The sequence below is a fragment of the Macaca mulatta genome, chromosome 7 (assembly GCF_049350105.2).
Source record: "Macaca mulatta isolate MMU2019108-1 chromosome 7, T2T-MMU8v2.0, whole genome shotgun sequence".
Classification (NCBI taxonomy): Eukaryota; Metazoa; Chordata; class Mammalia; order Primates; family Cercopithecidae; genus Macaca; species Macaca mulatta.
This window is the reverse complement of record NC_133412.1, coordinates 150,074,922-150,098,400: the sequence shown is the minus strand read 5'-3', so window position 1 is coordinate 150,098,400 and position 23,479 is coordinate 150,074,922. Positions and strand designations below refer to the sequence as shown.

At 50.1% G+C, this 23,479-nt stretch overlaps 2 protein-coding genes across 8 annotated transcripts in view; one reads left to right on the top strand and one right to left on the bottom strand.

Annotated features, from left to right (window-relative positions):
* Positions 1-7,304: 7,304 nt before the first annotated feature.
* Positions 7,305-23,479, bottom strand: part of LRRC74A (leucine rich repeat containing 74A) — a 43,096-nt gene continuing 26,921 nt past the window's right edge. Inside the window, exons 9-13 of the mRNA XM_077941550.1 lie at positions 20,177-20,272; positions 16,820-16,966; positions 11,792-11,899; positions 10,735-10,817; positions 7,305-8,167 (exon numbers count right to left, since the gene is read on the bottom strand). Of these exons, the coding sequence (XP_077797676.1) occupies positions 8,143-8,167; positions 10,735-10,817; positions 11,792-11,899; positions 16,820-16,966; positions 20,177-20,272 (459 nt within the window). The 3' untranslated portion in view covers positions 7,305-8,142. The remainder of the gene's footprint in view (positions 8,168-10,734; positions 10,818-11,791; positions 11,900-16,819; positions 16,967-20,176; positions 20,273-23,479) is intronic.
* The window catches only part of ANGEL1 (angel homolog 1), a 75,774-nt gene continuing 65,890 nt past the window's right edge, over positions 13,596-23,479 (top strand). For 3 of the 7 annotated variants that reach the window (XM_077941543.1, XM_077941546.1, XM_077941541.1), the window contains exon 1: positions 13,604-13,868. The gene's annotated coding sequence lies outside the window, so the exon portion shown is untranslated. Of the gene's footprint in view, positions 13,869-18,110; positions 18,233-23,479 lie in introns of those variants that run through there. The other 4 variants (XM_028851711.2, XM_015144224.3, XM_077941548.1 and 1 more) reach the window with 3 other exon arrangements.

The window sequence follows — 23,479 nt, the reverse complement described above, 5'->3', positions numbered from 1 at the left end:
CACACCAGCCACAGTATTCTCTTAAAAAAAAATAGAGATGGGGTCTTGCTATGTTGGCTAGGTTGGTCTTGGCCCAAGTCGTCTTCTCACTTTGGCCTCCCAAAGTGCTAGAATTACAGGCATGAACCACTGTGTCTAAGCCCACAGTAGCCTTAAAAAAAAAAAAAAAAAAAAGACAGAGTTTTGCTCTGTCACCCAGGCTAGAGTGCAGTGGCATGATCTCAGCTCACTGCAACCTCCACCTCCCGGGTTCAAACAATTCTCCTGCCTCAGCCTCCCAAGTAGCTGGGATTCAGCTGCCCGCCACCACACCCAGCTAATTTTTGTATTTTTGTAGAGACGGGTTTTCGCCATGTTGGCCAGGCTGGCCTCGAACTCCTGACCTCAAGTGACCCGCCCACCTTGGCCTCCCAAAGTGCTGGGATTATAGGTGTGAGCCACTGTGCCTGACCCACACTATCATTTTAAAAGGTCTGTGCCCTCACCCTGCAGAGCTGTCTCATTTAGACACCCACGTTCCCTGATGGCTCAAGACCCCACCTGACCTGGCCATGTTCCCTCTGAACTTGCTTGTACCATGCTTGCTCTCCTTCCCTTCATCTGCTCCGGCCACAAGGGACACACCAGAGGGCTCCTGCAGGGGGCCTTTGCTTAAGCTGTGCCCTCTACCTGGAAAGCGCTTCCCCCAGACATCACGTGGCTTCCCACGTGGCCTGCAAGCCTGCTAGCCTCCTGGTTCTATTTTTCCCCATAGTACTTCTAACATACTGTATGATTCACTTATTTCTTACCTTATTTGCCAGTCTTCTCTTGCTAGAATGCAAACTTCACATGAGAAACAGGTTTTGTCTTTTTTTATTCACTGATGTATCCCAAACACCCACACAGCACAGGACACATAGTGAGCCCTTAATAAGTATTTACTGAATGTCAGTGAAGTCATTTACACTTTAGTATAAATAAACATGCATTCTACCCCTTTACCCCAGATAATTTGCCTTCTGTTTTTTCCCTATTAATTTCTAGAAGGGGTTATTTCTCACATCACAGTGCACTTGGGAAAGGCATTTTGGGGCTGTGGGTTTTACAGTCTTGAAATAACACTTAATAGACTGAAGACCCACTGGGGTGCAAGGACTCAAGGAGAGAGAAGCCCAAAGAACTGCCGCATGCTCCTCAAAATCAGAGGGGGTGGGTGGCAGCCTCCTGGGTTTGACAGAGAGGGAAGGAAGGGATAGCATCTCACCCGTGTTTATTATGTGACCACAGCTGGCTGCTCCAAGGACAGGGAAGAAGAGAGAGGCATGGAGAAATAGACAAGCTACTCACAAGGTTGTAGTTGTATTCACAAGGTGTCTGGTTGCTGCCCGGATTTCCCTTCCTGCAGCTTCTATATATGGCAGGTGGGCCAGAGTTGCTGAGAAGCTAAGAAAACTCAAGCTGCAGGGACCCACACTGCAATGAGGCCCCTTCCGAGGCCCTGGGGGGATTTGATGCTTATGGTCTTGTCAGCTTTAAGAAAATGTGTTATTTGTAGTGATTCTTCCCGCTTATTCTAAACATCCACTTTTTATCCCTAACATTGTATTTGTGAGTTTGTGTTTTTTTTTTTTTTTTTTTTTGAGACAAAGTCTCACTCTTGTGCCCCAGGCTGGAGTGCGATGGTGTGATCTCAGCTCACTGCAACCTCCACCTCCCGGGTTCAAGCGATTCTCCTGCCTCGGCCCCCCAACCCCCGAATAGCTGGGATTACAGGTGCCTGCCACTATGCCTGGCTAATTTTTGTATTTTTAGTAGAGATGGGGTTTCACCATGTTGGCCAGGCTGGTCTCAAACTCCTGACCTCAGATGATCCACCCGCCTCTGCCTCCCAAAGTGCTGGGATTACAAGCGTGAGCCACTGCACCTGGCCATTTTTTTTTTAAAAGAGGGCCCGTAAGTTTTATAAGCTCAGCTCCCACAGAACCTGGATGTCGCAGGGAGGTTGAAGGCTATGACCCAGGCTCCCCCAGGTGCAATCTGTGTCACTGAAGCCGGCTGCATTGCTGCTTTTCTGAGGGCACCTAACGAGAATTTGATTTCCCTGAGTCAGTGTGGGGTCCTATTTTCTTCTGTGCATCTCCACTGAGCCTTAGGGAGCCTTAGGAAAGGCTACAGAGATGGGGTACTTGTGAGGTTGGAGCACCCTCTGCTGGGAAAGCAGAGGTACAGCCGGGAGTGGCTGCACTGAACCAGGGTTATTAGATGCAGGTCAGAAAGCAGGAGTTGTTTGGACTTAGCTCATTGACAAGCCCCTCTTTTGGGGCATGGGCACATTGGAGCACACACACCCCATCTCTGAAGTTCAAACGCGAGTATGCTGCTGTGTACATGTGCTCCATTTCCATCCCACCTGAAGGAACACCAACAGGAGTAACTGCAAGTCAGTTCTGACACTAATCCCCCTAGGGTTGGCAGCAGACTTTAGTTTTAGGGCTCAGTCCTCCACAAAACTGCCTCTGTTTCAGTACCAGCTGCAAGTTGGGTACCTAGACCACCTGCACTTCTGACCAGCCAGGTACAAATTTGAGCATCCCCACTGCTTCCCCAGTTTTGATAATTTGCTGGAATGACTCAAAGCTCACTGAAAGCACGATACTGTGCTTACAAAATCACAGCTTTATTATAAAGAGACAGCTTAGGAACAGGCACAGGAAGTGTGACAGAGGGCAAGGTCTGAGAGGGAGCACAGTGCTTCCACGTTCGCTTCCCAAGGAATCAGGGATCGCCAGCCTCCGGCATCTCAATGTGTTCACCAACCAGGGAGTTCCACAGAGCCTCAGTGTGCAGAGTGTTTATTGGGGTTTCACTGCCTAGGCTTGATTGAGTGAACACTGACCACATGACTAAACTCAATCTCCAGCCCCTTCTCTCCTTCCTGGAAGTCTGTTGGCCAAAAGTCTCAACCTCTAATCCTGTGGTCTTTCTGGTGACCAGCCCCTGCCTAAAGTGATCTAGGGGTCCACCCTGAGCCACCTCTTTAGCATAACAAAGATTTCCATCTCTCAGGAAATTCCAAGGGTTTTTGAAGTTCTGTGCCAAGAACTGGGAAGAAGACCAATTATTTCTTTATCATCAAATAACACATCCACACAAGCACAAGAGTCATGTCTCAGGCGGCCTGGACCCCATAGCATTTAGCCAGCCACTCTGTTTCATTCACAGACTCCCTAGGGTGGTGGCAAAGCAAGCCAAAGCCCTCTGAGGGTTCCCTGGATGACCTTCCATAAAAGCAGCCCCCGGGCCCGGGGCGGCCTCGCCCCAGCTGCCCTTGGGTTCCCTCCCCTCCAGGACGCCTGCTTCCTGAAGAACAGTTCAAGGCCACTGGGCAGGAGCTCGTGTTTAGGGCACAGGCTGGCCTTGCCAATCATTGTGCTATTTTGTTATTATCCCAAGCCCCCCTTGGCAAGGCAGGCCTGGTCCCGAGGACACCACAGCTGCCACTACAGTCAGACACCAGAGGGTACAGTTTGTATCGTGAACCTGCAGGCCCGGGACCATGAGTGACACCCTGCACCATTACCACCACTGCCCTGGGAACTCCACTGAGCTTCAGCGCTGCAGCTACCACAGGGAATTCTTTGTGGCCCTTGGTTCTTCGGTGCCTGCTTCTGTGTTTGGAGTGGCTATCTGGGTAGGCATGATCCTATGTTCCAGCTGGGAGGGCAGCCCAAAAAAAAAAAAAAAAAAATGCCGGATGTGTCTGTGTCTCCTGTTCTTTCAGGCCTATGATCCTGCACTGCCCACACCACACCCCCCAGTGCTGTTGGCCCTGGTCTTCCCACCCCACCCTCCAAGACCTTCTGTTTTTATGGCCTGAGATTGGAACACCCCCCATGGTATTTCCAACACCCATTAGTTGGGTGTTTCAAAGATAGCTGCTCAGGTTGGCCCCTCTTGTGCTCTGCTGTTCCTACAACTCCCCATACCTCTCCCTCTTAGGAGTGGAACACCACTGTAACATATGTTAGGCACATCCTTATATTAGGTACTTATTGTATGCCAGGCCTTGGGCTTCATGTTTCATGTGTGTGATTTCATTAAATCTTCACAGCCACGTTCTCCGATGGCCTTCAAGCCCCTACCTGACCTGGCCACATTCCCTTTGAACTCACTCCCACACGCTCTCCTTCTCTCCATCTGCTTCAGCCACAGAGGACACACCCTATAGACGAGGTGGTACCACTATCATTTCTGTTTACAGATGAGCAAACTGAGATTCAGAGAGGATAAATGAATTGCTTAGAGTCACAGAGATGGTAATTGGTGAAGCCAAACAGAATTCAAACCCAGGAGTGTCAAATGCCAGAATTCATAGGCTTAATTTTTAACCCCTTCCCAGTTCTAGCACACAGATATCCACACTCCTCTTCTCCCACCCGGCCGCCCCCAGCACAATTTCTGAGCCATGGGGCTGGTGAGGAGACTGCATCAACCTGCCCTTGAGAATTTGGCCACAACAGAGCACCATCTCAGCCTTTGCCCCCTTCCATTAGCCAGTCCAGCCTGGCAGAGGGGCGGGGAGGCATCGTGGCTAAGCCCTCAGGGAGCCACAGCTGTATTGCCAGGGCCTGGATCTTGGTGTTGCTACTTACTGGCTGGAGGATGTTGGGCAAGATGCTTAACTTCTCCACGCCCCCCGTTTCCCTGGCTGCAAAACGGGGATTCTACAGTGCTCACCATGCAGAATCACTGTGAGGAGGCGAGGAGTGAGTGCGTGAAGCCGCACTGAGTTGGGTATGGAAGAACAGCAAGCCCAGGTGCCATCTCCCTGGACTGCAGCCTGACCGCCTTCGGAGTTTGGGCCAGCGCATCTGAGACATCTTTGACCTTGACGCACCTCCTGCTCCTGCAAGGCCCCTCTACCTCCGCCTCGCCCTCCATGGGAGCGCTGCAGCCGCTGCTGGGGTCCCCCTGCCTGCCAGCCTCCTGACCTGCCAAGCTGACGAAGCGCTTGTGCAGTCCTGCCCTCAAGGAGCAGGACCTCCTCTCTGCGGTCTGCCCAGCTCCAGGGCGGGCTGACTGGAGGAGGGAAATGAATATTCATGGTGCTCTTCCCAGGTGCCTGATTTTCTTCCTCACAACAAGGATGCAAGGTGGTCACAATAAGGACACGGAGCCTTGGAGAGGTCTGCCCAGGGGTTGGACTGCTGGGCCTTTCCAGGCTCAGATTCTAAGTCGGCGTTCCTCAGGGGTAGAACTTAGGAAGATCGGAGAAACTTATAAAGACCCCAATTTAGGAGACGGCAAAGCCCAATTCTCCCGATGACTTTTGGAGCTGACCTGACACCTAGCGGCCACAAGTGGGAATTACTCCACCTTTGGAGGCTCCCAGGGCCGCTGAGGCAGCTGGGCTTGGCCACCCATCCCTTGCTTACTTGAGCGTCAAGGGGTGGCCTGGAGGGTTGAGGTGGGGGATGGGGGAGATTTTAACTTCCCTGTAATCTCCATCATTTTGCCAAAGCCACCCAAACAAAAATAAGATTTGACAAGAACATCTTTTCCGTTTTATGCAAAAGATGAGAACAAAATTATCTTGAAAAAATTTGTTTTCATTGATCCATAACCATTACAAATGTATAACTTGTCCATTACACATTTTGATACTTCATAGCCTCTCCTTCTTGCCCACACATAACCCTCAGGGTTCCACCTGGGCACCAACATTGATTGGACACTCAGTTACAGGCAGGGAACCTGGAGAATTTTACCAATTGTAACAGATTTAAAAGACATGATCCCATCTGGGCATGGTAGCTCATGCCTGTAATCCCAGCACTTTGGGAGGCCAAGGCAGGCAGATCACTTGAGGCCAGGAGTTCAAGACCAACCTGGCCAACATGGGGAAACCCTGTCTCCACTAAAAATACAAAAAAAAAAAGCTGCTCATGGTCGTGCAAACCTGTAATCCCAGTTACTCGGGAGGATGAGGCATGAGAATCACTTGAATCTGGAAGGCAGAGGTTGCAGTTAGCTGTGTTCACGCCACTGCACTCCAGCCTGGGTGACAAAGCGAGACTCTTTCTCAAAAAAAAAAAAGGACTTGATCCCAGACGTCAAGGACTTCACTTTATTTGGGGAGATAGAGCAGACGTCTACAGAGCACCCGATGTTATGGCAGATGTTTCAGTCCATAGACTCCTTATTGCGTTTCTTTTTCTTTTCTTTTCTTTCTTTTTTTTTGAGATGGGAGTTTTGCTCTTGTCACCCAGGCTGGAGTGCAGTGGCATGATCTCAGCTCACTGCAACCTCTGCCTCCCGGGTTCAAGCGATTCTCCTGCCTCAGCCTCTTGAGTAGATGAGATTACAGGTGCCTGCCACCACGCCCAGCTAATTTTTGTATTTTTAGTAGAGATGGGGTTTCACCATGTTGGCCAGGCTGGTCTCGAACTCCTGACCTCAGGTGATCGGCCTGCCTTGGCCTCCCAAAGTGCTGGATTACAGGTGTGAGTCACTGCACCCGGCCTTTACATTTCTTTATATTCCCTTCATTGTCCTCACTTGGACTCTGAGCTCCTAATCCACCCAGTTGATGGAAATTCCATTTCAGGAACATGCTCAAGGTGGTGCCACTGAGCCTCCATGGTGCTCACTTGTCAGGAGACGCCCTCTACCTATTGGCCACCAGTCCACACTGATTATTGCTGGGGGTCTTTGGTCCCAGCTCAGGGGGTCCTTGCAGAGCTGTTGCTCTGCTGCCCTCATGCTATGTTTGGGGCAGGGGAGCTCTGCCAGGTTGGGAGCCCAGACCAAGAGTCAGCCTCCAGGGCACAGCTCAGCTACTTGTTCTGAGGTCCTGCCAGACTTGAAGGCCTCCCTCTCCTCCCGGCAGTGCTGGGGAAGCTCCTCTGAGGGCTGCTGTGGCCCACCCTTCTCACTCTTCTCCTCAGTTCTGTTCTCCCCAGTGAGCTTAGGCTGGCGAAAATGTGCACTAGGGAGGGATGAGTCTTGCTAGAAACTTCTATCCTGGCCCTAAACCTCACAACGGCTAAGACTTTAATAAGGAAGAGAAAGGGCAGAAATACAGCACATGAGTGGGGATATAAATTATTTCCAATAATGATTCTGCTGCATGTGCGGAGGGGTCTTGGTGTTCACCTCCACGCTTGGTGAAGCCAAGTGAAACACAAAGGATAGTGACTTGGTTTCTAGACCCTTCGCTGGTGCGCCAAAGTGTGGGTTACCAAATATCAGCCTTCCTCACCCCCTACACTTTCCCTACATTTCACCACTTACCCCAAACAATCACCAGGTGAATGTGCTTGTTCATTTCACAGGTGTTTATTGAGTATCTACTATGTGCCAAGCACTACATGGGGCTGCAGAGGGGCACAAGAAAGTTCCTGCCTTGCTAATCTACAATGGTGTCTGGTAAGATCAATCAAAACTCCCAAAGGTGCCTGTTCCACCCACTTAATCAGTGAATGCTGTTCTTGGCTATTCCTTTTCTTCCTTCACTAAGCTCTTCCTGTCTCCCCAGTTTCTCAAGGAATTTAAAGGCGAAATGCAGAATGGTAGACTCCTAGAACGGACTGGGAAGGCTTTATTTCAGCTGCTCCATTTTCAAGGGGAGCCACTGGGACTCCAAGATCATGTGGCCAGGATGGGATGCCCGCTCTCTTGATCTCCTGTCCTGGCTCCCTCCTTGTGACCCCACAGCATTTGTTTGCTTCTTAAAGGCCCCTGCCCTCATTCCCTCAGCATCTGTTCCCCCTGCCACTGCCTCCCACCATGGAGGTCTCCCCTGCACTCCATTTCTAATCACTATGACGATTACCTTCATGCTCTGACTTGCTCTCTGAGGCTCTTTCCCTGCTGCCTAGCAACCCCATCACTTCCCAATTTGTCTGTGCAGCTCTTAACGAGGCTGCATTGACATGTCCCCTGGTGGTCACTAAAAGCAGAAGGTGGCCCCCATGGTGACGGGCACACCACCAGCAGCCCAGGACGCCCAGAACCAAGCCAGACTTTATTTGCTTGTGCCCAGCCCTGGCCACAGCATCTGTCCATCGAGATTTCTGCCACCTCTTGCTCTCCTTCCTGCCACCATCCGACTTGCCAGGACTCCTCTCGCCGAGACTTCTTTCCAGACCAGACTTATTGCTATGGCTTCATTGTGTTCAAGAAACTGGTACGAAAGGTAAGGGAAAGATGCTGAGCGCCCATACAGCCTCATGGCTGATGGGCAAGAATGTTAAATAGGCTCAAATCCAAAGGAGACCATTTGTAAACCCATCTCTGTCCTTAGAGGTCATGCTGTTAACCATTATATCTCCCCCACTACACACACTTGTGATAAGTACATGGGAAAGGCATGCAAATGTGCACTTAAGACCATTTGCAAGAGCCCTTTGGGGAGGCAGAGTGAACTATGGAGGGAGATAAAAATGGACCTTCATTTTTTTCCCTTGCTATACTTCTGTGGGTTTAGATTTTTTTTTTTTTTTTTTGAGATGGAGTCTCACTCTGTCACCCAGGCTGTAGTGCAATGGTGCGACAGCTTACTGCAACCTCCGCCTTCCAGGTTCAAGCGATTCTCCTGCCTCAGCCTCCCGAGTAGCTGGGATTACAGGTGTTCGCCACCACACCTGGCTAATTTTTGTATGTTTAGTAGAGGTGGGGTTTCACCATCTTGGCCAGGCTGGTCTTGAACTCCTGACCTCAGGTGATCAGCCTGCCTCGGCCTCCCAAAGTGCTAGGATTATAGGCAGGAGCCACCGCGCCCAGCCAGGTTTAGAATTTTTACAATGAGACATTATTTGTAACATAAAACAACAATGAAAAGGATCATGCAACAATGAAAATTAAAACTCTGCTCCTCAGTCACAGCTGATAAAGTGGCAGTGTGTGATCTGAAGGGCAATTTGAAGCGACCCCAAGGGCTCCCTGCTTGGGTGCGGAGACTCAGGGACCCCAGTTCTGTCTCTCGAAGGCCATGTGACCTTGCCTGCAAACCTGGAGACTTTGCTGGATGTGGAACCTGGTCTGGAGCCTCTGAAATGGGCACTTGCCATCAGCTTCCCCAGGAACAAGAGGTGCCACTTTAGGTAGGGGGCAGGTGAGGAGGCACAGGGCAGGCTGCTGAGCAGCACAGGAGTGGGAGGCCCGGTGGTAGCAGGGCGGGCCTGAGCCACCTTTGGGGCCCTCTTGCTGGATGCCAGTTTCACTACTGAGTGATGTCCCCTGTGCTGGTCGCTGTGTGCATTTCCCCCACTCACTCCTTACAGCCCCCTCCCAGGTGCCGCGGTTATCTCCCCGTTTTAAAGGGAGAGGTGATCCACGCACAGCTGCAGCTTTGTTCTGCAGAGCAGGGCTTGCAGCTGGGTCAGGCTGCCTTTCTTGTCTGCGTTGTGGTTTCTCCGCACGACGACTCTGGGTGGACCAAAGGAAAGAGGTACTGGGAGAAGGCTCGTGGGGCAGGGCTGGATGGGAGGCCTTGTCCCACAGAAGCTCTTAAGAACACAGTCCAACCACAGGGCCACCGAGACAGATGGGAGCCCAGCTGCAGACCCAGGCTTGGCAGGGGTAACTGTGTCCTGTGCCTGGGCTGGGAGGTCTAGCACAGTGAGAGACAGGTGTGGACCCCTCAGGCCTGGAGTCTCGGCCAGAGTTATCCTTCCCAGCTGTGAGAACTTGGCTGCTTTTCTTTTCTTTTCTTTTTTTTTTTTGAGATAGGGGCTCACTTTGTTGTCCAGACTGGAGTGCAGTGATGCAGTGTCAGCTCGCTGTACCCTCTGCCTCCTGAGCTCAAGTAATCCCCCCACTTCAGCCTCCCAAGTAGCTGGGACTTCAGGCATGCACTGCCATGTTCAGCTAATGTGTTTTTTTTTTTTTTGGTTTTTAGCGGAGATGGGGGTCTTGCTATCTTGCCCAGGCTTGTCTCGACCTCCTGGGCTCAAGCGATCCTCCTGTTTCAGCCTCCCAAAGTGCTGGGATTATAGGCATGGGCTACTGCACCCGGTGAACTTGGCTTCTTTGCTGCACGTCTCTAGAGCTCTGTTTCATCACTTGCTAAGTGGGGTGATGGCAGCATTGCCATGGGGCACCGTGAGGCTGACAGCATGCCTGTTGGGCAAGTGGAGAGGACAGGCATGTGGTAGGGACTCATTGTGGGTTGCTTACAGGCATCACCAGCATCATGGACCTGTCCTCTCTCTTCAAGGACTTCGGCCTAAGATACAACATCCCTCACTCGCCAAGCCACGGCAGAGTGCAGGGACCTGTAGTCCCTAACACACCGTTAGCATTTGGTGCTTGTGTGCCTCCGCCCTCTGTCTAGGGCTCTGTCTCACCCGAAACATTGCCGCCTCCCGCCTGAGCAACGCTTCCTCTCTGGGCTGCAGGGGTGCCTGGTACACACCCCTGTGGCTCCTCTCACCTCACCAGGCCCTAAAAATCTGCTCCCTTGCCTGTCCTCTTCCTGGGCTGTGAGTGTGGGCTCCGGCTCCTCCCGCTGGCGTCCCCAGCATCTGGCCTAGCAGCCAGCAGCGACTGATTGGGCTCAAGTTTCACTAAACAAGTGAATTGGGGATGAGATGGAGGGTAGACAGCGGGGCCCAGCCTTGGCATGCAGGGAACAGGCGGGTGGGTGAAGCCCCAAGTAACAAAGTATAGACAGGGCAGCCGGGGGAGCTCACATCAGCCCAGCCAGGGCCCCTTGCAGAGAACGGGGAGCGTCGCGGGGCCTGGGCTGACCTGAAGTTCACCATGCCTGTCTTCTCATCGAGCTTCTTTATCACCTCCCTGACCTGGTACTGGTTCAGAGGGACCTTGGTTTGCTGAGGAGGTGGATGGAACATGTGCAGTTAATAGAATTCTGTTCACCCCTCCCTACGCATGCCCCCCCCCCACTACTACACACACACACCCTCCACACACACACACCCCACACACAATGCCTCACTCCTCCTGGGACCGTGGAGGGCAACTGATTGAGAGCTCAGGGGAAACTGATTCCACAGCATGGAGGGGCTGGAGAAAGCTCCCTGCCCATGGGTCATTGTCCAGACTCCAAAGGGCCTCCTCTTTCTGGGGGCAATAAGGGAGGAGGAGATCAGAGTCAGGTGGAGCGAGTGGCTGGGGAAGGAGACAGGACTCTCTTTTGTATCCTGTGAAGTTCATTCTTACTTCCTGCCGCGGAGTCCCGACCAGCCTCTTCGCCCCTGGCTGGGGCACTGGGCACCGGACACCGACTGCCTTATCCGTCCCTGCCTGGGCCCCGGGAACTTCTCCTCTGGAGTCCTATTCCTGCAGGGCCCAGGTCTCTCCTGGGATGCTCTGATGATAGACCCCTTCAAGTATGCATTACAGGGGCTTTCAGCACCTTTGTTACATGGGGAGTGAGAGGAATGTGGGATTTCAGAAAAATGATATGGCCCAAGGTGGAAATGTTGGGACTTTGGGATGTGGTCTCCTCTCTCACTCCCTTTGTTATCTGCCCAGTAGTGAAATGCAATGGGGAGAAAAACCTCAAGATAGAAGATGTGTCTCTGGGTGGCATCTCGGGTCCCCGGTGGCATCAAGCCATAGCACAGGAATGACTTCAGCAGGGGTTGAGGGAGGTCTTAGGTTCCCCTCTGGGTCTAGATAAATGAGGGGAGTGTCCCATAGCCCATCCCAGGAAGCTCTAGGAAGTGCTTACAAGCTCTTTTGCTCCTTCTCCTCCTCTCCCCTCTCTCTGACACACAAACATACACACACAAACTCACACTCACACTCACACTCAGCCTGTGGCCACTAGGACCCAGCACACCTCTATCATCACTTTCTGGAACTCATCCACAGACATCTTCATTGTCCCGGTGGGGTTCAAGCTCTTGAAGAAGTCCATGACTGTGATTTTGTGCTGGTCTGCATAGTTCTGAGAGAAGCAGAAAAGACCAGGAGCAAACACTTGGCCTTCTAACAGTGATCGCAGACCCCCCTCACCTCCCACAGAAGAGTGGCCCATGCTTCCAGGCCTAGCACGGCTGAGAAGGGCAGAAGGCCAAGGTGAGGAGCCTGAGTCTCCCAGGTGTTGGCCGTTCCCTAAGACCAAGAGCCGAGTGCAGACCCACCAGGCCTGGCAAGGGTGCATGCCGGGATGGTTCCTGTGTGCTCGCCAGGCTTCCAGGAACCCCTTGGCATGGCACAGACGCTCCCTCCGTTCCAAAGGTGGAAGGACTGAAGTCAAGGCTGTTCAGGCATCGCAGTGCCAACGGGATGGGGCATGACCATTATCTACATATGTGATCTGTTAACACTGGTATGGACGGTGTGCTGTGGATGGTGGGCGGATGTTCAGAGATCAAAAGGTTAAACCGCAACTGTATAATGTGATGGTTTGGCTCTATGAATTCCTAGGATTCTCACAGTTTCACGTCAATGCTCACATGGAAACACTTTGTTAGAGTATTTTTAAAAGGATATTTCATTTTTTTCATTTAAAAAATATAGTCATCCCTTGATATCTGCAAGGGATAGGTTCCAGGACCACCTCAGATACCAAAATCCACCAGTATGAAAAGGCAGTCCTCCATCTCCGTGGGTTTCTCATTCCTCAGATGCTGTACTTTGGATCCATATTTGCATATGCAGAACCCACGGGTACGAAGGACTGACTGTATTTATTGAAAAAAAATCCAAATATGTAAAAGTCGATGAAATGGCACAGTTTAAACCCATGTTGTTCAAGGGTCAAGTGTATTATTACTCACATTGCAAGGCAATTTTAGATTAGCAGAAGAAAATTTTAAATATCACCCACAAATCTAATACCACCACACGCAGGTAATATCCTGGTGTGGATCCTTTTATCTTTTTAGCTATCTATCTGACATCAATCTGTCTAACTTCTATCTATCTGTATATCATTATCATCTATATCTATCTATCTATCTATCTATCTATCTATCGATCTAATCGCTCATCTTTCTACTAAACCTACTGTTTTACAGAACCCGCTGTTCACATGTGAACACCTTTTCAATGACATTATAATATTTTCCTTTTTTTAAAATTTTTTGAAACAGAGTCTCACTCTGTCACACAGGCTGGAGTGCAGTGGCACAATCTTGGCTCACTGCAACCTCCGCTTCTCAGCCTCCCAGGTTCAAGCAATTCTCCTGCCTCAGCCTCTCGAGTAGCTGGGATTACAGGCATGCACCACCATGCACAGCCTATTTTTATATTTTTACTAGAGATGGGGTTTCACCATGTTGGTCAGGCTGGTCTTGAACTTCTGACCTCAAGTGATCCTCCCACCCCGGCCTCCCAAAGTGCTGGGATTACAGGCATGAGCTACCGCACCCAGTCTTACAATATTACAATATTCTTTTAGATCCTTTTTAAGCATTTTTTTTCTCTTCCCCACTGTGACCCCTGCTTCCCCCTGGCCACCCCTCCTTTCCCCTCACTCTCAGAAACTCGGACAGGGTCCTGCTGTATGGATAGCTATTTCTGGCAACATCCGGCTCACGAAGCATTTCCTCAGGGCTCAGCCCTGGGGCCCTTGCTCTTTGTTCCCCACACTTCCCCTTCCCAAGTGCACGGCCTCCCACCCTTCCGGAGTGCCTCCCGACACTACATTTCCAGTTTTCCATCCTCCACGCTGCGGACACCCCACCGGCACTTCAGTCAACACATCCGAAGTGCCCCTCATGCCCTGAATCTGCGCACTGCTGCTGAGCGCTGTGGCAGAGGCCGTGGGTGAGCCCGCGGCACCCACTGCTGTTTCTTCACAGCAGGCTTCTCATCCATGCAGAGGCTGGAAAGCTGAAAGCGACATTCCCCAAGCCCCCTTGCAGCTGGGGGTCAGAATGGATGGCCTGTGCCAAGCACCTGCCTGAGATGTAAGTGTGAGGCTTGTGTCTGATTTGAGAGAGGCAGGTGGTGGGCAGCGGCTGTGGTTGCTTCCTGACTGGGCAGGGCATTCTGCGGTCGTGCAGCTTCTTGATTATAGCAGAAGGAGCAACCCTCTTGGCAACCCAGTTGGGGTGCTTTGAGAGCCATTTCTGGAATCTAACAAGGGTCTGTTTGTTCAGCCCTCCTGACATTTCTATGGTCTCTCTCCTGTAATAAACCCCTGTGTGCTTAACCTAGTTGGAGTAAATTCTGTGGCCAGCAACTAAGAACCTTGCCCAGCTACTTTGGTAGGTGCTACTACTAAGACCCCACACAGCCCTGCCCTGGAGGAGTTCACAGGATTGCAATGAAAGGGTGAAGCCGAGGGCTTCAGGAACACAAAGGGCGTTCGCCCTTGACCAGGGAATCCAAGAAGCGTTTCCCTAGGAAGTGACATTGTGCAGAGACCTGAGAATGGGTAGGAATGAGCGAGACAAAGAGGGCAAGAAGAAAAGTGTTCCAGGTGGAAGGACCTGCCCTGCCCGTACACAGGCCTGCAGTGAAGGGAGGGCTGATGCAGAGAGGATCCGGAAGCACTCCAGTGGGGCTGGAACGTGGAGAGACAGGAAGGGCCAGGTGGCAGGCACTTCCCCCATCTGCACTTCCCTGCCTCTGGCAATCTTTCCTTCAGTCCCTTGGGCTTGAAATCTTGGGTTACCTTTGGGTTTCTCTTGTCATCACAGGCCTTCCTATCCCAACACACACACACACACTCACATGCATGCAATACACAACCCCACATACCCAACCATTCGCCAAGTCCTAGAGATGTTTCCATAATGATAGCTCTTACATCTGCCCTTCAATTCCATTGTTATTCTCAGCCAAGCCGTCATTCCACATCTAGAATGCTACAATAGTGTGCTCATATGGTTTCCTACTTTTTTTTTTTTTTAACCCTCTTCAATTCACTCCCCATTGCCAGAACCCCTCAGTCCTGCTGGATTTGCATCACATCCACTGCCCAACAGCTCTCACCGGCTCCCTGTTCCCGATGGAATCAAAGCCAAACTCGGAGCCTAAAATCTGAGGGCTGCCACTTGCAGCCCAGGCTCCCTTGCCAACTTTGCCTCTTGGGCTCCTCTATGAACCTGTAGTCATGTGTTAGTGTCCCCTGAACATGCTGCGTGCGGTTCCACCTCGGCACCTTTGCTGGTGGGAGCCTCTCGCCGGAACACCCTCCCACCCCCTGTGGCTCACCTCAGTCTTTGACATTCTTCAGGGCCCTTACCCGATCCCATCTCTTCCAGGAAATCATCCTTTTCTGGTTGCCCAATCCTACATTGATCTCTTATTTGGATTTTGACTACATTTTCTGCTTCTGTCACTTTTTAATTATCATATGACACCTTTTTTTTTTTTTTTTTTTTTTTGAGACAGAGTCTCGCTCTGCCTCCCAGGCTGGAGTGCAGTGGCATAATCTCAGCTCACTGCAGCCTCCACCTCCCAGGTTCAGCGATTCTTGTGCCTCAGCTTCCCAAGTAGCTGGGATTATAGGCACTTGCTACCACGCCTGGCTAATTTTTGTATTTTTAGTAGAGATGGGGTTTTGCCATGTTGGCCAGGCTGGTCTTAAACTCCTGACCTCAAGTGATCCACCTGCTTCTGCCTCCCAAAGTGCTGGGATGACAGGCAGGAGCCACCGCACCTGGCCATATGAAACTTTCTATGATCTGTGGGTCATCACTGTATCCATCCCATCTTTCCAACCAGATTGTCGGTCCCCTGAGGGGAAGGGCTATGTTTGACTCTGCATGTCTTGTTTGGTCTCCAAGATTCTTTTTGTGTGCGTCTTTGAACCAGGAGGCGGGGCCTCCACTTTGCATCAGACAGCTCCATTCCTGTTCACTGGACCACCCTGCTCCCCTTGCAAAATAGGTTTGCCCTTGGTTCCAACTGAAGTCATCTTACTCGTACAAATACTCGACACCACTTTGCCTTCTAGAATTTTTCACATAGCAATTTTCATGTGGGAGCTATTTTATTTAGTTCTGGAAACTGAGGCACAGAGCAGACCCATCAGGGGCAGGAAGCAGCCCAGGGACACACCCTGCAGAATGTGCATTGGCAGAGCGCCATGCCCATGCCTGCTCCCCAGACAGTAACCGCTCTGCGGCCAGCAGCAGGCTCCTCGCCCCCCACCGCAGGGTAAGAGGCCTGCCGTGGAAACACCAGAGCAGGGTCTGGGCACTGGTCTGCGAGACGATGGGATTGGAGGAGCAATAACATCCCTTTAGGTGCTAATATTCTCTGATTTTGTATTTCCACTGTTACATCTGCCTCCTGTGATTGCCAGAGCTAATCTAAGAAAAGATGAGTTGGGGGCAAGTTACCATTAGAAACAAAGGACTGAAGCGTCTCTCTTTGGCTGAAGCTGCCAGATAGCCATCCTGACCACAGGGATGTCTTGACCTCCTTACCAGCAGTTGGAAAGAAAATGTGTCTATAATAAGCGGGTGCTTGTTCTATACCAGGCAACCTTCTAAGCACTTCATGCATTTTACATAATTTGATTTTCCAAGCAATCCTACTGGGTGGCTACTGTTGTGTCCATTCTGCAGGTGAAGAGACTGTGACCCAGAGAGCTTTAGTAACTTGCCCTTGGTCATACGCTAGCAGGTGGAGGAGCTCGGGTGGGAGAATCCATCCTGTCCACCTGTCCCCTTCAGCTAGATTTCAGCTCTTCCTTTCCTCTGGGGATCAGGAAGCACTGCTGAGGGATCCAGTAGCCACAGAGAATATTCATTCCATATCTGCAGTCCAAGGGACTGAGATATTCCTTATCACAGAAGGCTGTACAGACACTGGGGTGGAGGGAAAGTCTGGAAACTGATTTGGAGCCATTAGCCAGCTTTCCCCAGGGCTCCCTGGAGGCCCTGAGAAGAAGGCAGGAGCTCACCTGGATCAGTTTCATGGGGTTTGTCAACAAAAAGATGGTTTTCTTGGCAGAGAGGCCTTGTACTGCCTTGAACACCACATCCAGCTGCGGGTGAACGGCATACACTCCGTCCAACGTTTTCATGAACTGCTCGGACACCAGCACGTTCTGTGGCAGGGAGAGAGGGGACCCATGATGATGAGGGCACTGCCATCATGACTGCCCAACCAGTGCACCCCACCCCTTCCACCCGAGCCAAAGTCAGGAAGTTTTGTCTCTTCTAGTTTTTTCTCAGTGCTGCTCCCGGACTGGGATAGTACGGGTATTTTAGAGCTTGTAAATCGACTTGTAAGTTTCCTGTGTAATTTTGATGGTATGTTTTTGTTGAGTGCTGGTGGCTTGTCACCTGCTGCCAGCTCAGCTCTGCTCTCAGATAGCATCTGCATCTGACAGATGAGATATGGCTATGGAGTGGCAAGACGGTTCTTAAAGCCCTGAAATGTCCATGTCTGCGTGAGTGTTGTTTGTCAGAGAAAGTGCCCTGGAAGAGGATCCCTGATTCCAGTGAGTGACCAGGGACGAACTGGAAACCTCCCCTTCTGGAACTGCCCTCAGAGCTGGTTTGTAGGACACGGGAGAAAATGCGTCCTGTGAAATAGTGTTTGATCAAACCTGGGCTCCACCAGTTTGGTCAACCTGCTTCATTCCTCAGATGTGGCTTGGAGTACATTTCGCCCTTCCAAAGAATTAAGCCCCTGCTTAAGGGCAGTAGGCTTTGTAGAGATTCTAGAGAAAGTTCTAGGAGCATCTACAAAAGAGGAATTTCCATACTGTTCAAAGTTATGGCGGCATTGTTGACAAAGGGGAAGGAGAAGGCTAATTCAGGCTGGGCATGATGTCTCAAGTCTGTAATCCCAGCACTTTGGGAGGCTGAGGTGGGTGGATCACTTGAGTCAGAAATTCAAGAGCAGCCTGGCCAACATGGTGAAACGCCGTCTCTACTAAAAATACAACAAAATTAGCCAGGTGTGGTGGTGGGGGCCTATAATCCCAGCTACTCAGGAGGCTGAGGCAGGAGAATCACTTGAACACAGGAGGCAGAGGTAGCAGTGGGCTGAGATTGTGCCACTGCACTCCAACCTGGATGACAGAGTGAGACTCCATCTCAAAAAAAAAAAAAAAAAAAAGAAGGCTAATTCAGACCTATTTGTTCTGGTAGGTTTGTTAAGTGCCAATGTGGTCACAGTATACAGGTTTATGGGCCATCTAGGGCCTAAATAGCACTATTTCTTTTTCTTTTCTTTTTTTTGAGACAGAGTTTCACTCTTGTTGCCAGGCTGGAGTGCAATGGCGCGATCTTGGCTTATCACAACCTCCGCCTCCCAGGTTCAAGTGATTCTCCTGCTTCAGCCTCCCGAGTAGCTGTGATTACAGGTATGCGCCACCATGCCCGGCTAATTTTGTATTTTTAGTAGAGATGGGGTTTCTTCATGTTGGTCAGGCTGGTCTCGAACTCCTGACCTCAGGTGATCCACCCACCTCGGCCTCCCAAAGTGCTGGGATTACAGGCGTGAGCCACCACACCTGGCCTAACAGCACCATTTCTAATGTTCTCTCAAACACACTAAGGCAGTGCCTGGGTTCACACCTTCCAACCTGTATTGCCTGGGAGAGGAAAATACAGATCCCAACAAAATCTGAATCTGCAGTGGAGACTCGGGGGCGAAGGCAGCATCCTGGCCTGCAGATTCAGAACCAGAGCATGAGGATGGGGAAAGGGAGGAAGACCCAGGAAGCACAAGAATGGCCTGGGGCAGGGAGGACAGGTGAGAGAACAAAGGGAAAGAAAAGCGACTATGTTTGACAATGTCTCAAAATCTGTGGCAAGTAAAAACCCACATTGTATTAATTATTCAGTTCTAAGGAGCTTGGGTTTAAATATTCAAAATGCCATCACTGGAGGCTGAGTGCAGTGGCTCACACCTCTAATCCCAGCACTTTGGGAGGCTGCGGTGGGTGGATCACTTGAGGTCGGGAGTTTGAGACCAGCCTGGCCAACATGGTGAAACCCCATCTCTACTAAAAATACAAAAAGTTAGCCTGGCATGTTGGCACACGCCTGTAGTCCCAGATACTCTGCAGGCTGAGGCACAGAATTGCTTGAACCCAGGAGGCAGAGGTGAGCCAAGATTGCGTCATTACACTCCAGCCTGGGCAACAGAGTGAGACTCTCTGTTTCAGTTTCCTTATATGTAGAACGGGAAAATGAGGAAAAGTACTTGTTGTGGGTTGAATTTTGCCCCCTCCCAGAAAAAGATGTTGGATTTCTAACCCCCAGGACCCATGGATGTGAATTTGTTTGGAAATAGGGTCTTTGCAGATGGTCAAGTTAAAATGAGGTAATTAGAGTGGGTGCTAATCTAATACGACTCTGTCCTTATATAAAGGGGACATTTGGATACAGAGACAGGGAGAATGCCATGTGAAACAGAAGGTAGAGATGGGAGTGATGCTTCTACAAGCTGAGGAACACCAAAGCATGACAGGAACCACCAGAAGCCAGGGGAGAGGTCGGGAACAGATTCTCCCTCACAGCCCTAAGAAGGAATCAGGCCTGCTGACACCTTTCTCTTGGACTTCCAGCCTCTAGAACTGTGAGACAATACATGTCTGCTGTTTAAGCCACCCAGTGTGTGGTACTTCACAGCAGCCTTAGGAAATTAATACAGTATTCTATCTACCTTCTAGAGTAGGATAAAAATGAGCTGGCATATACAAAATCACTTAGGGAAACACAGAGTATAAAATGGTAGACAAGTATAGGCTATTATCACATGCCACCCGTATGCTGATTCAGGCAAGAGTTCCCAGCAGGATCTGAAGTCACCTCCTGGGGCTTTCCTCCTTTATCAAGAGATTTTCACCCAAAAATACTGCTCTGTGTCTAACAGGCCAACTCATGAAATGAAAATAAAGTATGTGTTTTAATACCCAGATTCTACAAATTTTGTGATTCTGGAAACATTCTGGGACCCAGGGCCACTCCATCAGAAAAGCTGATGTTAAAGAATTCTGTTTTGGAGTCCTCCTGCCTTTCTTTTTGGCATTTCCTTATCTCTACTCTCAGGTTTTCATAGCCCTAGTTTCTAGCATCTGGTAAATTATTTCTCACTATGATGTTACTGACTAAATAGCTACGCTTCCTAAAAGGATCCCTGGAGAGGGTAGAGTTGTAACAAAAGAAGTGACCCTTTCATGGAGCACTTGTGTGAGGGCCTGTGAGGGATAGAGTTGTTGGCTCCGGCCAACACAGAGTATAGAGTGGACGGGGTCACTAGCTTGTGCCCAGACACAAGCAACTACCATTTGATCACTTACGGAAATATCAAGCTCTTCCATCCTGGATTTGGGGTTCCTCTTGATAGCCAGGATAAGTAAAATAGCCCCATCCATACTTATGGGATTCAGGAAAAGCTATAGAGGGAGAATCAAGACAAGAGGAGGCTGAGATGGGAGGATGAGGCTGGCCCAGAGCACAGTTGCTACATCTCATCAAATCACAACATCTGTCTCATACCCAGACTTCTCTGTAAGTAATTATCTACTTGTCCGTCTGTTTGTTTATCCATCTGTCTGCCTATTTCACTGCTGATCCATCCATCCATCCATCCATCCATCCACCCACCCACCCACCATCTGTCCATCTTACTGCTCATCCATCCATCTATCTATCCATTCATCCACTTATTTACTCATCCATCTCACTGCTCATCCATCCGTCCATCCATCCATCCATTCATCCAACCACCAACTTATCCATCTCACTGCTCTCCCCTCCATGCATCCATCCACCCACCCACTCATCTGTCCATCTCACTGCTCATCCACCCAACCATCTATCTATTCATTCACCTGTTCATCTTCTCATCCATCCACCTCTCATCCATCCATCCATCCATCCATCCATCCATCCATCCATCCACTCACTTATCCAACTCACTGCTCATCCATCCATCCATCCACCCACAGATCTATCCATCCAACTGCTCATTTATCCAACCATCTATCTATCCAACCATCTATCGATCCATCCATCCATTCATCTACCTGTGCATCTACTCATCCATCCACCTGTCATCCATCCATCCATCTAGCCATCCATCCATCCAGCCAGCCATCTGTTCATCTCACTGCTCATCCATCCATCCATCCATCCATCCATCCATCCATCCATCCACTCACTTATCCAACTCACTGCTCATCCATCCATCCATCCACCCACAGATCTATCCATCCAACTGCTCATTTATCCAACCATCTATCTATCCAACCATCTATTTATCCATCCATCCATTCATCTCCCTGTGCATTTACTCATCCATCCACCTGTCATCCATCCATCCATCTATCCAGCCAGTCATCTCTTCATCTCACTGCTCATCCATCCATCCATCCATCCACCCACTCAGCACATATTAATTAGAGGCTTGCCATATGCCAGCTATTGGACTAAGCACTGAGGGACACATAGGCAGACATGGCAAGGTTTCTGCCTTTGGGTAGCTTAACACTGTAACTGGGGGAGAAAGGCAAACAAGCCAATAGCATCAGAAGTGTTATGACAGCAGTGACAGAGGTACACCTGGGTACTGCAGGAGCAAGGAAATGAGCATGCAGCATAGGGGAGGGAACCATGGAGCTAAGCCTTGCAGGACTAATGAGGATTAGTGAGGTCTGAGGAAGGGGGGCAAAACCAGAGGAGGAAACAAGATTCACCAAAAAAGAAAAAGGAGTAGGCAAGTGCAAAGGCATAGGGGTGTGAAACAGCATGAGATGTTTGTGAGCAGAAGCAGAGAGAATGAGGCCGCAGAGCTGGGATGGACCACATCGTGGAGAACCTTATAGGCTTGGAGAAGGAACAAGGACATTATCCCAGTGGTGCTAGGAGCTGCTGAGGCATGGATAGAAGTTAACGGAAGGGACTCTGGAGCCTGGTGGCTTTGCTTACCAGCTGCCTGGCATTTCATTAATTCCCTGATCGCTTTGTACTTATCACCTATGGCTGCTCTGAGGACTTACCATACCAATTCAGGCAAAGCATTAAAATGAGTGCCTGGTAAGCAGTATGCCGTCAATGAACAATAATTCTTATTATTGAAGGCTTTCAGCTAAGTGGCTTCATGATGAGGCAGCCAAAACTCTTACTGAGCACCTAGTATATGTCAGCTGTGTCCCAGGCTCTGATATACTCCCGTAAGAAAATGCAGACTGGGGCCCAGGCCTCGTGGAGCTCAGCATCTAGAATCCTTTGCTGGACTCACTTCCTAATGGGAATTCCTTATTTTTTCAAGTTTAGGGGAAATGGGCACCAGGGCTGGATGTGGAGACCCAGAGATAATTCCTGTGGCAAAGTTGATGTGGTTTCCATGGTGGCCAAACTAAGAGTTTTGTCTTAAACTTTTCTCTTTTACTTCTAAAACATTTTAGAAAATTGAAATATATTCATTACGTATGGTCATTGTGGAAAAATGAGAAAAGCGGCAAAAAATGGTTTAAACCATGTATACCCACAAAACAGCAAAGACCCCTATTGCCATTTTGCTGAGGCAACTGCTTAGTCTTTTAAAATTCAGTTTCTCAGACTGTCTCTGGCTTCCTCAGCCAATGGGACTGAGCCACCCACAGCCTGGGTCAGTCTCTGTCTGAGTTATACCTGGCCCCGCTCCACCCCAGCTGGGACTCCCAGATCTCCTGGTCACTAGATGGCCAATCTGTTTGGTCTGTAGTCACTGTGCCCCTGCCTGTCAGAATCTGGCTTCCTCCTGTCCTCTTAGCAGCTCCTCATGGTTGTCCTCTCAGATGGCATCCCCTTCCTCACCGTTTCCTTACTGTTTTTTTTTCTTTAGGACCCTCACATCTGTGGTCTCCCCAGTCACCCTCACATATTGAGGAGTTGGAGTTGCCATGGAAAACCAGGTAGAGCAGGCTTCCCTCTGCCTCCTGCTACTTGTGTGGCATAAGCAAGTCACACAACCTCAGTTTTCTCATCTGACAAGTGGGGCTAACAGAGCCCACATTACCAGGTGAGGCTATGAGTAATGAGAGCTGGCTCTTGGCAGGAGCCGCAGAAAGGGAGATGATTAATAGAAGTCCTCACCTTTCATTTATTTTCCAACCACTCAATAGCATCTATATTATAAATTAGCATCTACAAGTAAATTAATTTAAAATGAAATATGTATTCATTAATTCATTCATTTGATGAATATTCACTGGGCTTCTACTATGTGCCCAACACTATGTTAGGTATGAGGGACTAGGTATAAGGAGTTTAATGATGGGAAAACCAAACAGTCTTCGATCATTTTTGAGACAGAGTCTCGCTCTGTCACCCAGGCTGGAGTGCAGTGGCATGGTCTCGGCTCACCGCAACCTCCATCTCCTGGGTTCAGTGATTCTCCTGCCTCAGCCTCCCAAGTAGCTGGGATTACAAGCATGCACAACCACGCCTGGCTAATTTTGTATTTTTTTTTTTTTTTTTTGAAATGGAGTCTCACTCTGTCACCCAGGCTGGAGTGCAGTGGCTGGATCTCAACTCACTGCAAGCTCCGCCTCCCAGGTTCACTCCATTCTCCTGCCTCAGCCTCCCGAATAGCTAGGACTATAGGCGCCCGCCACCTC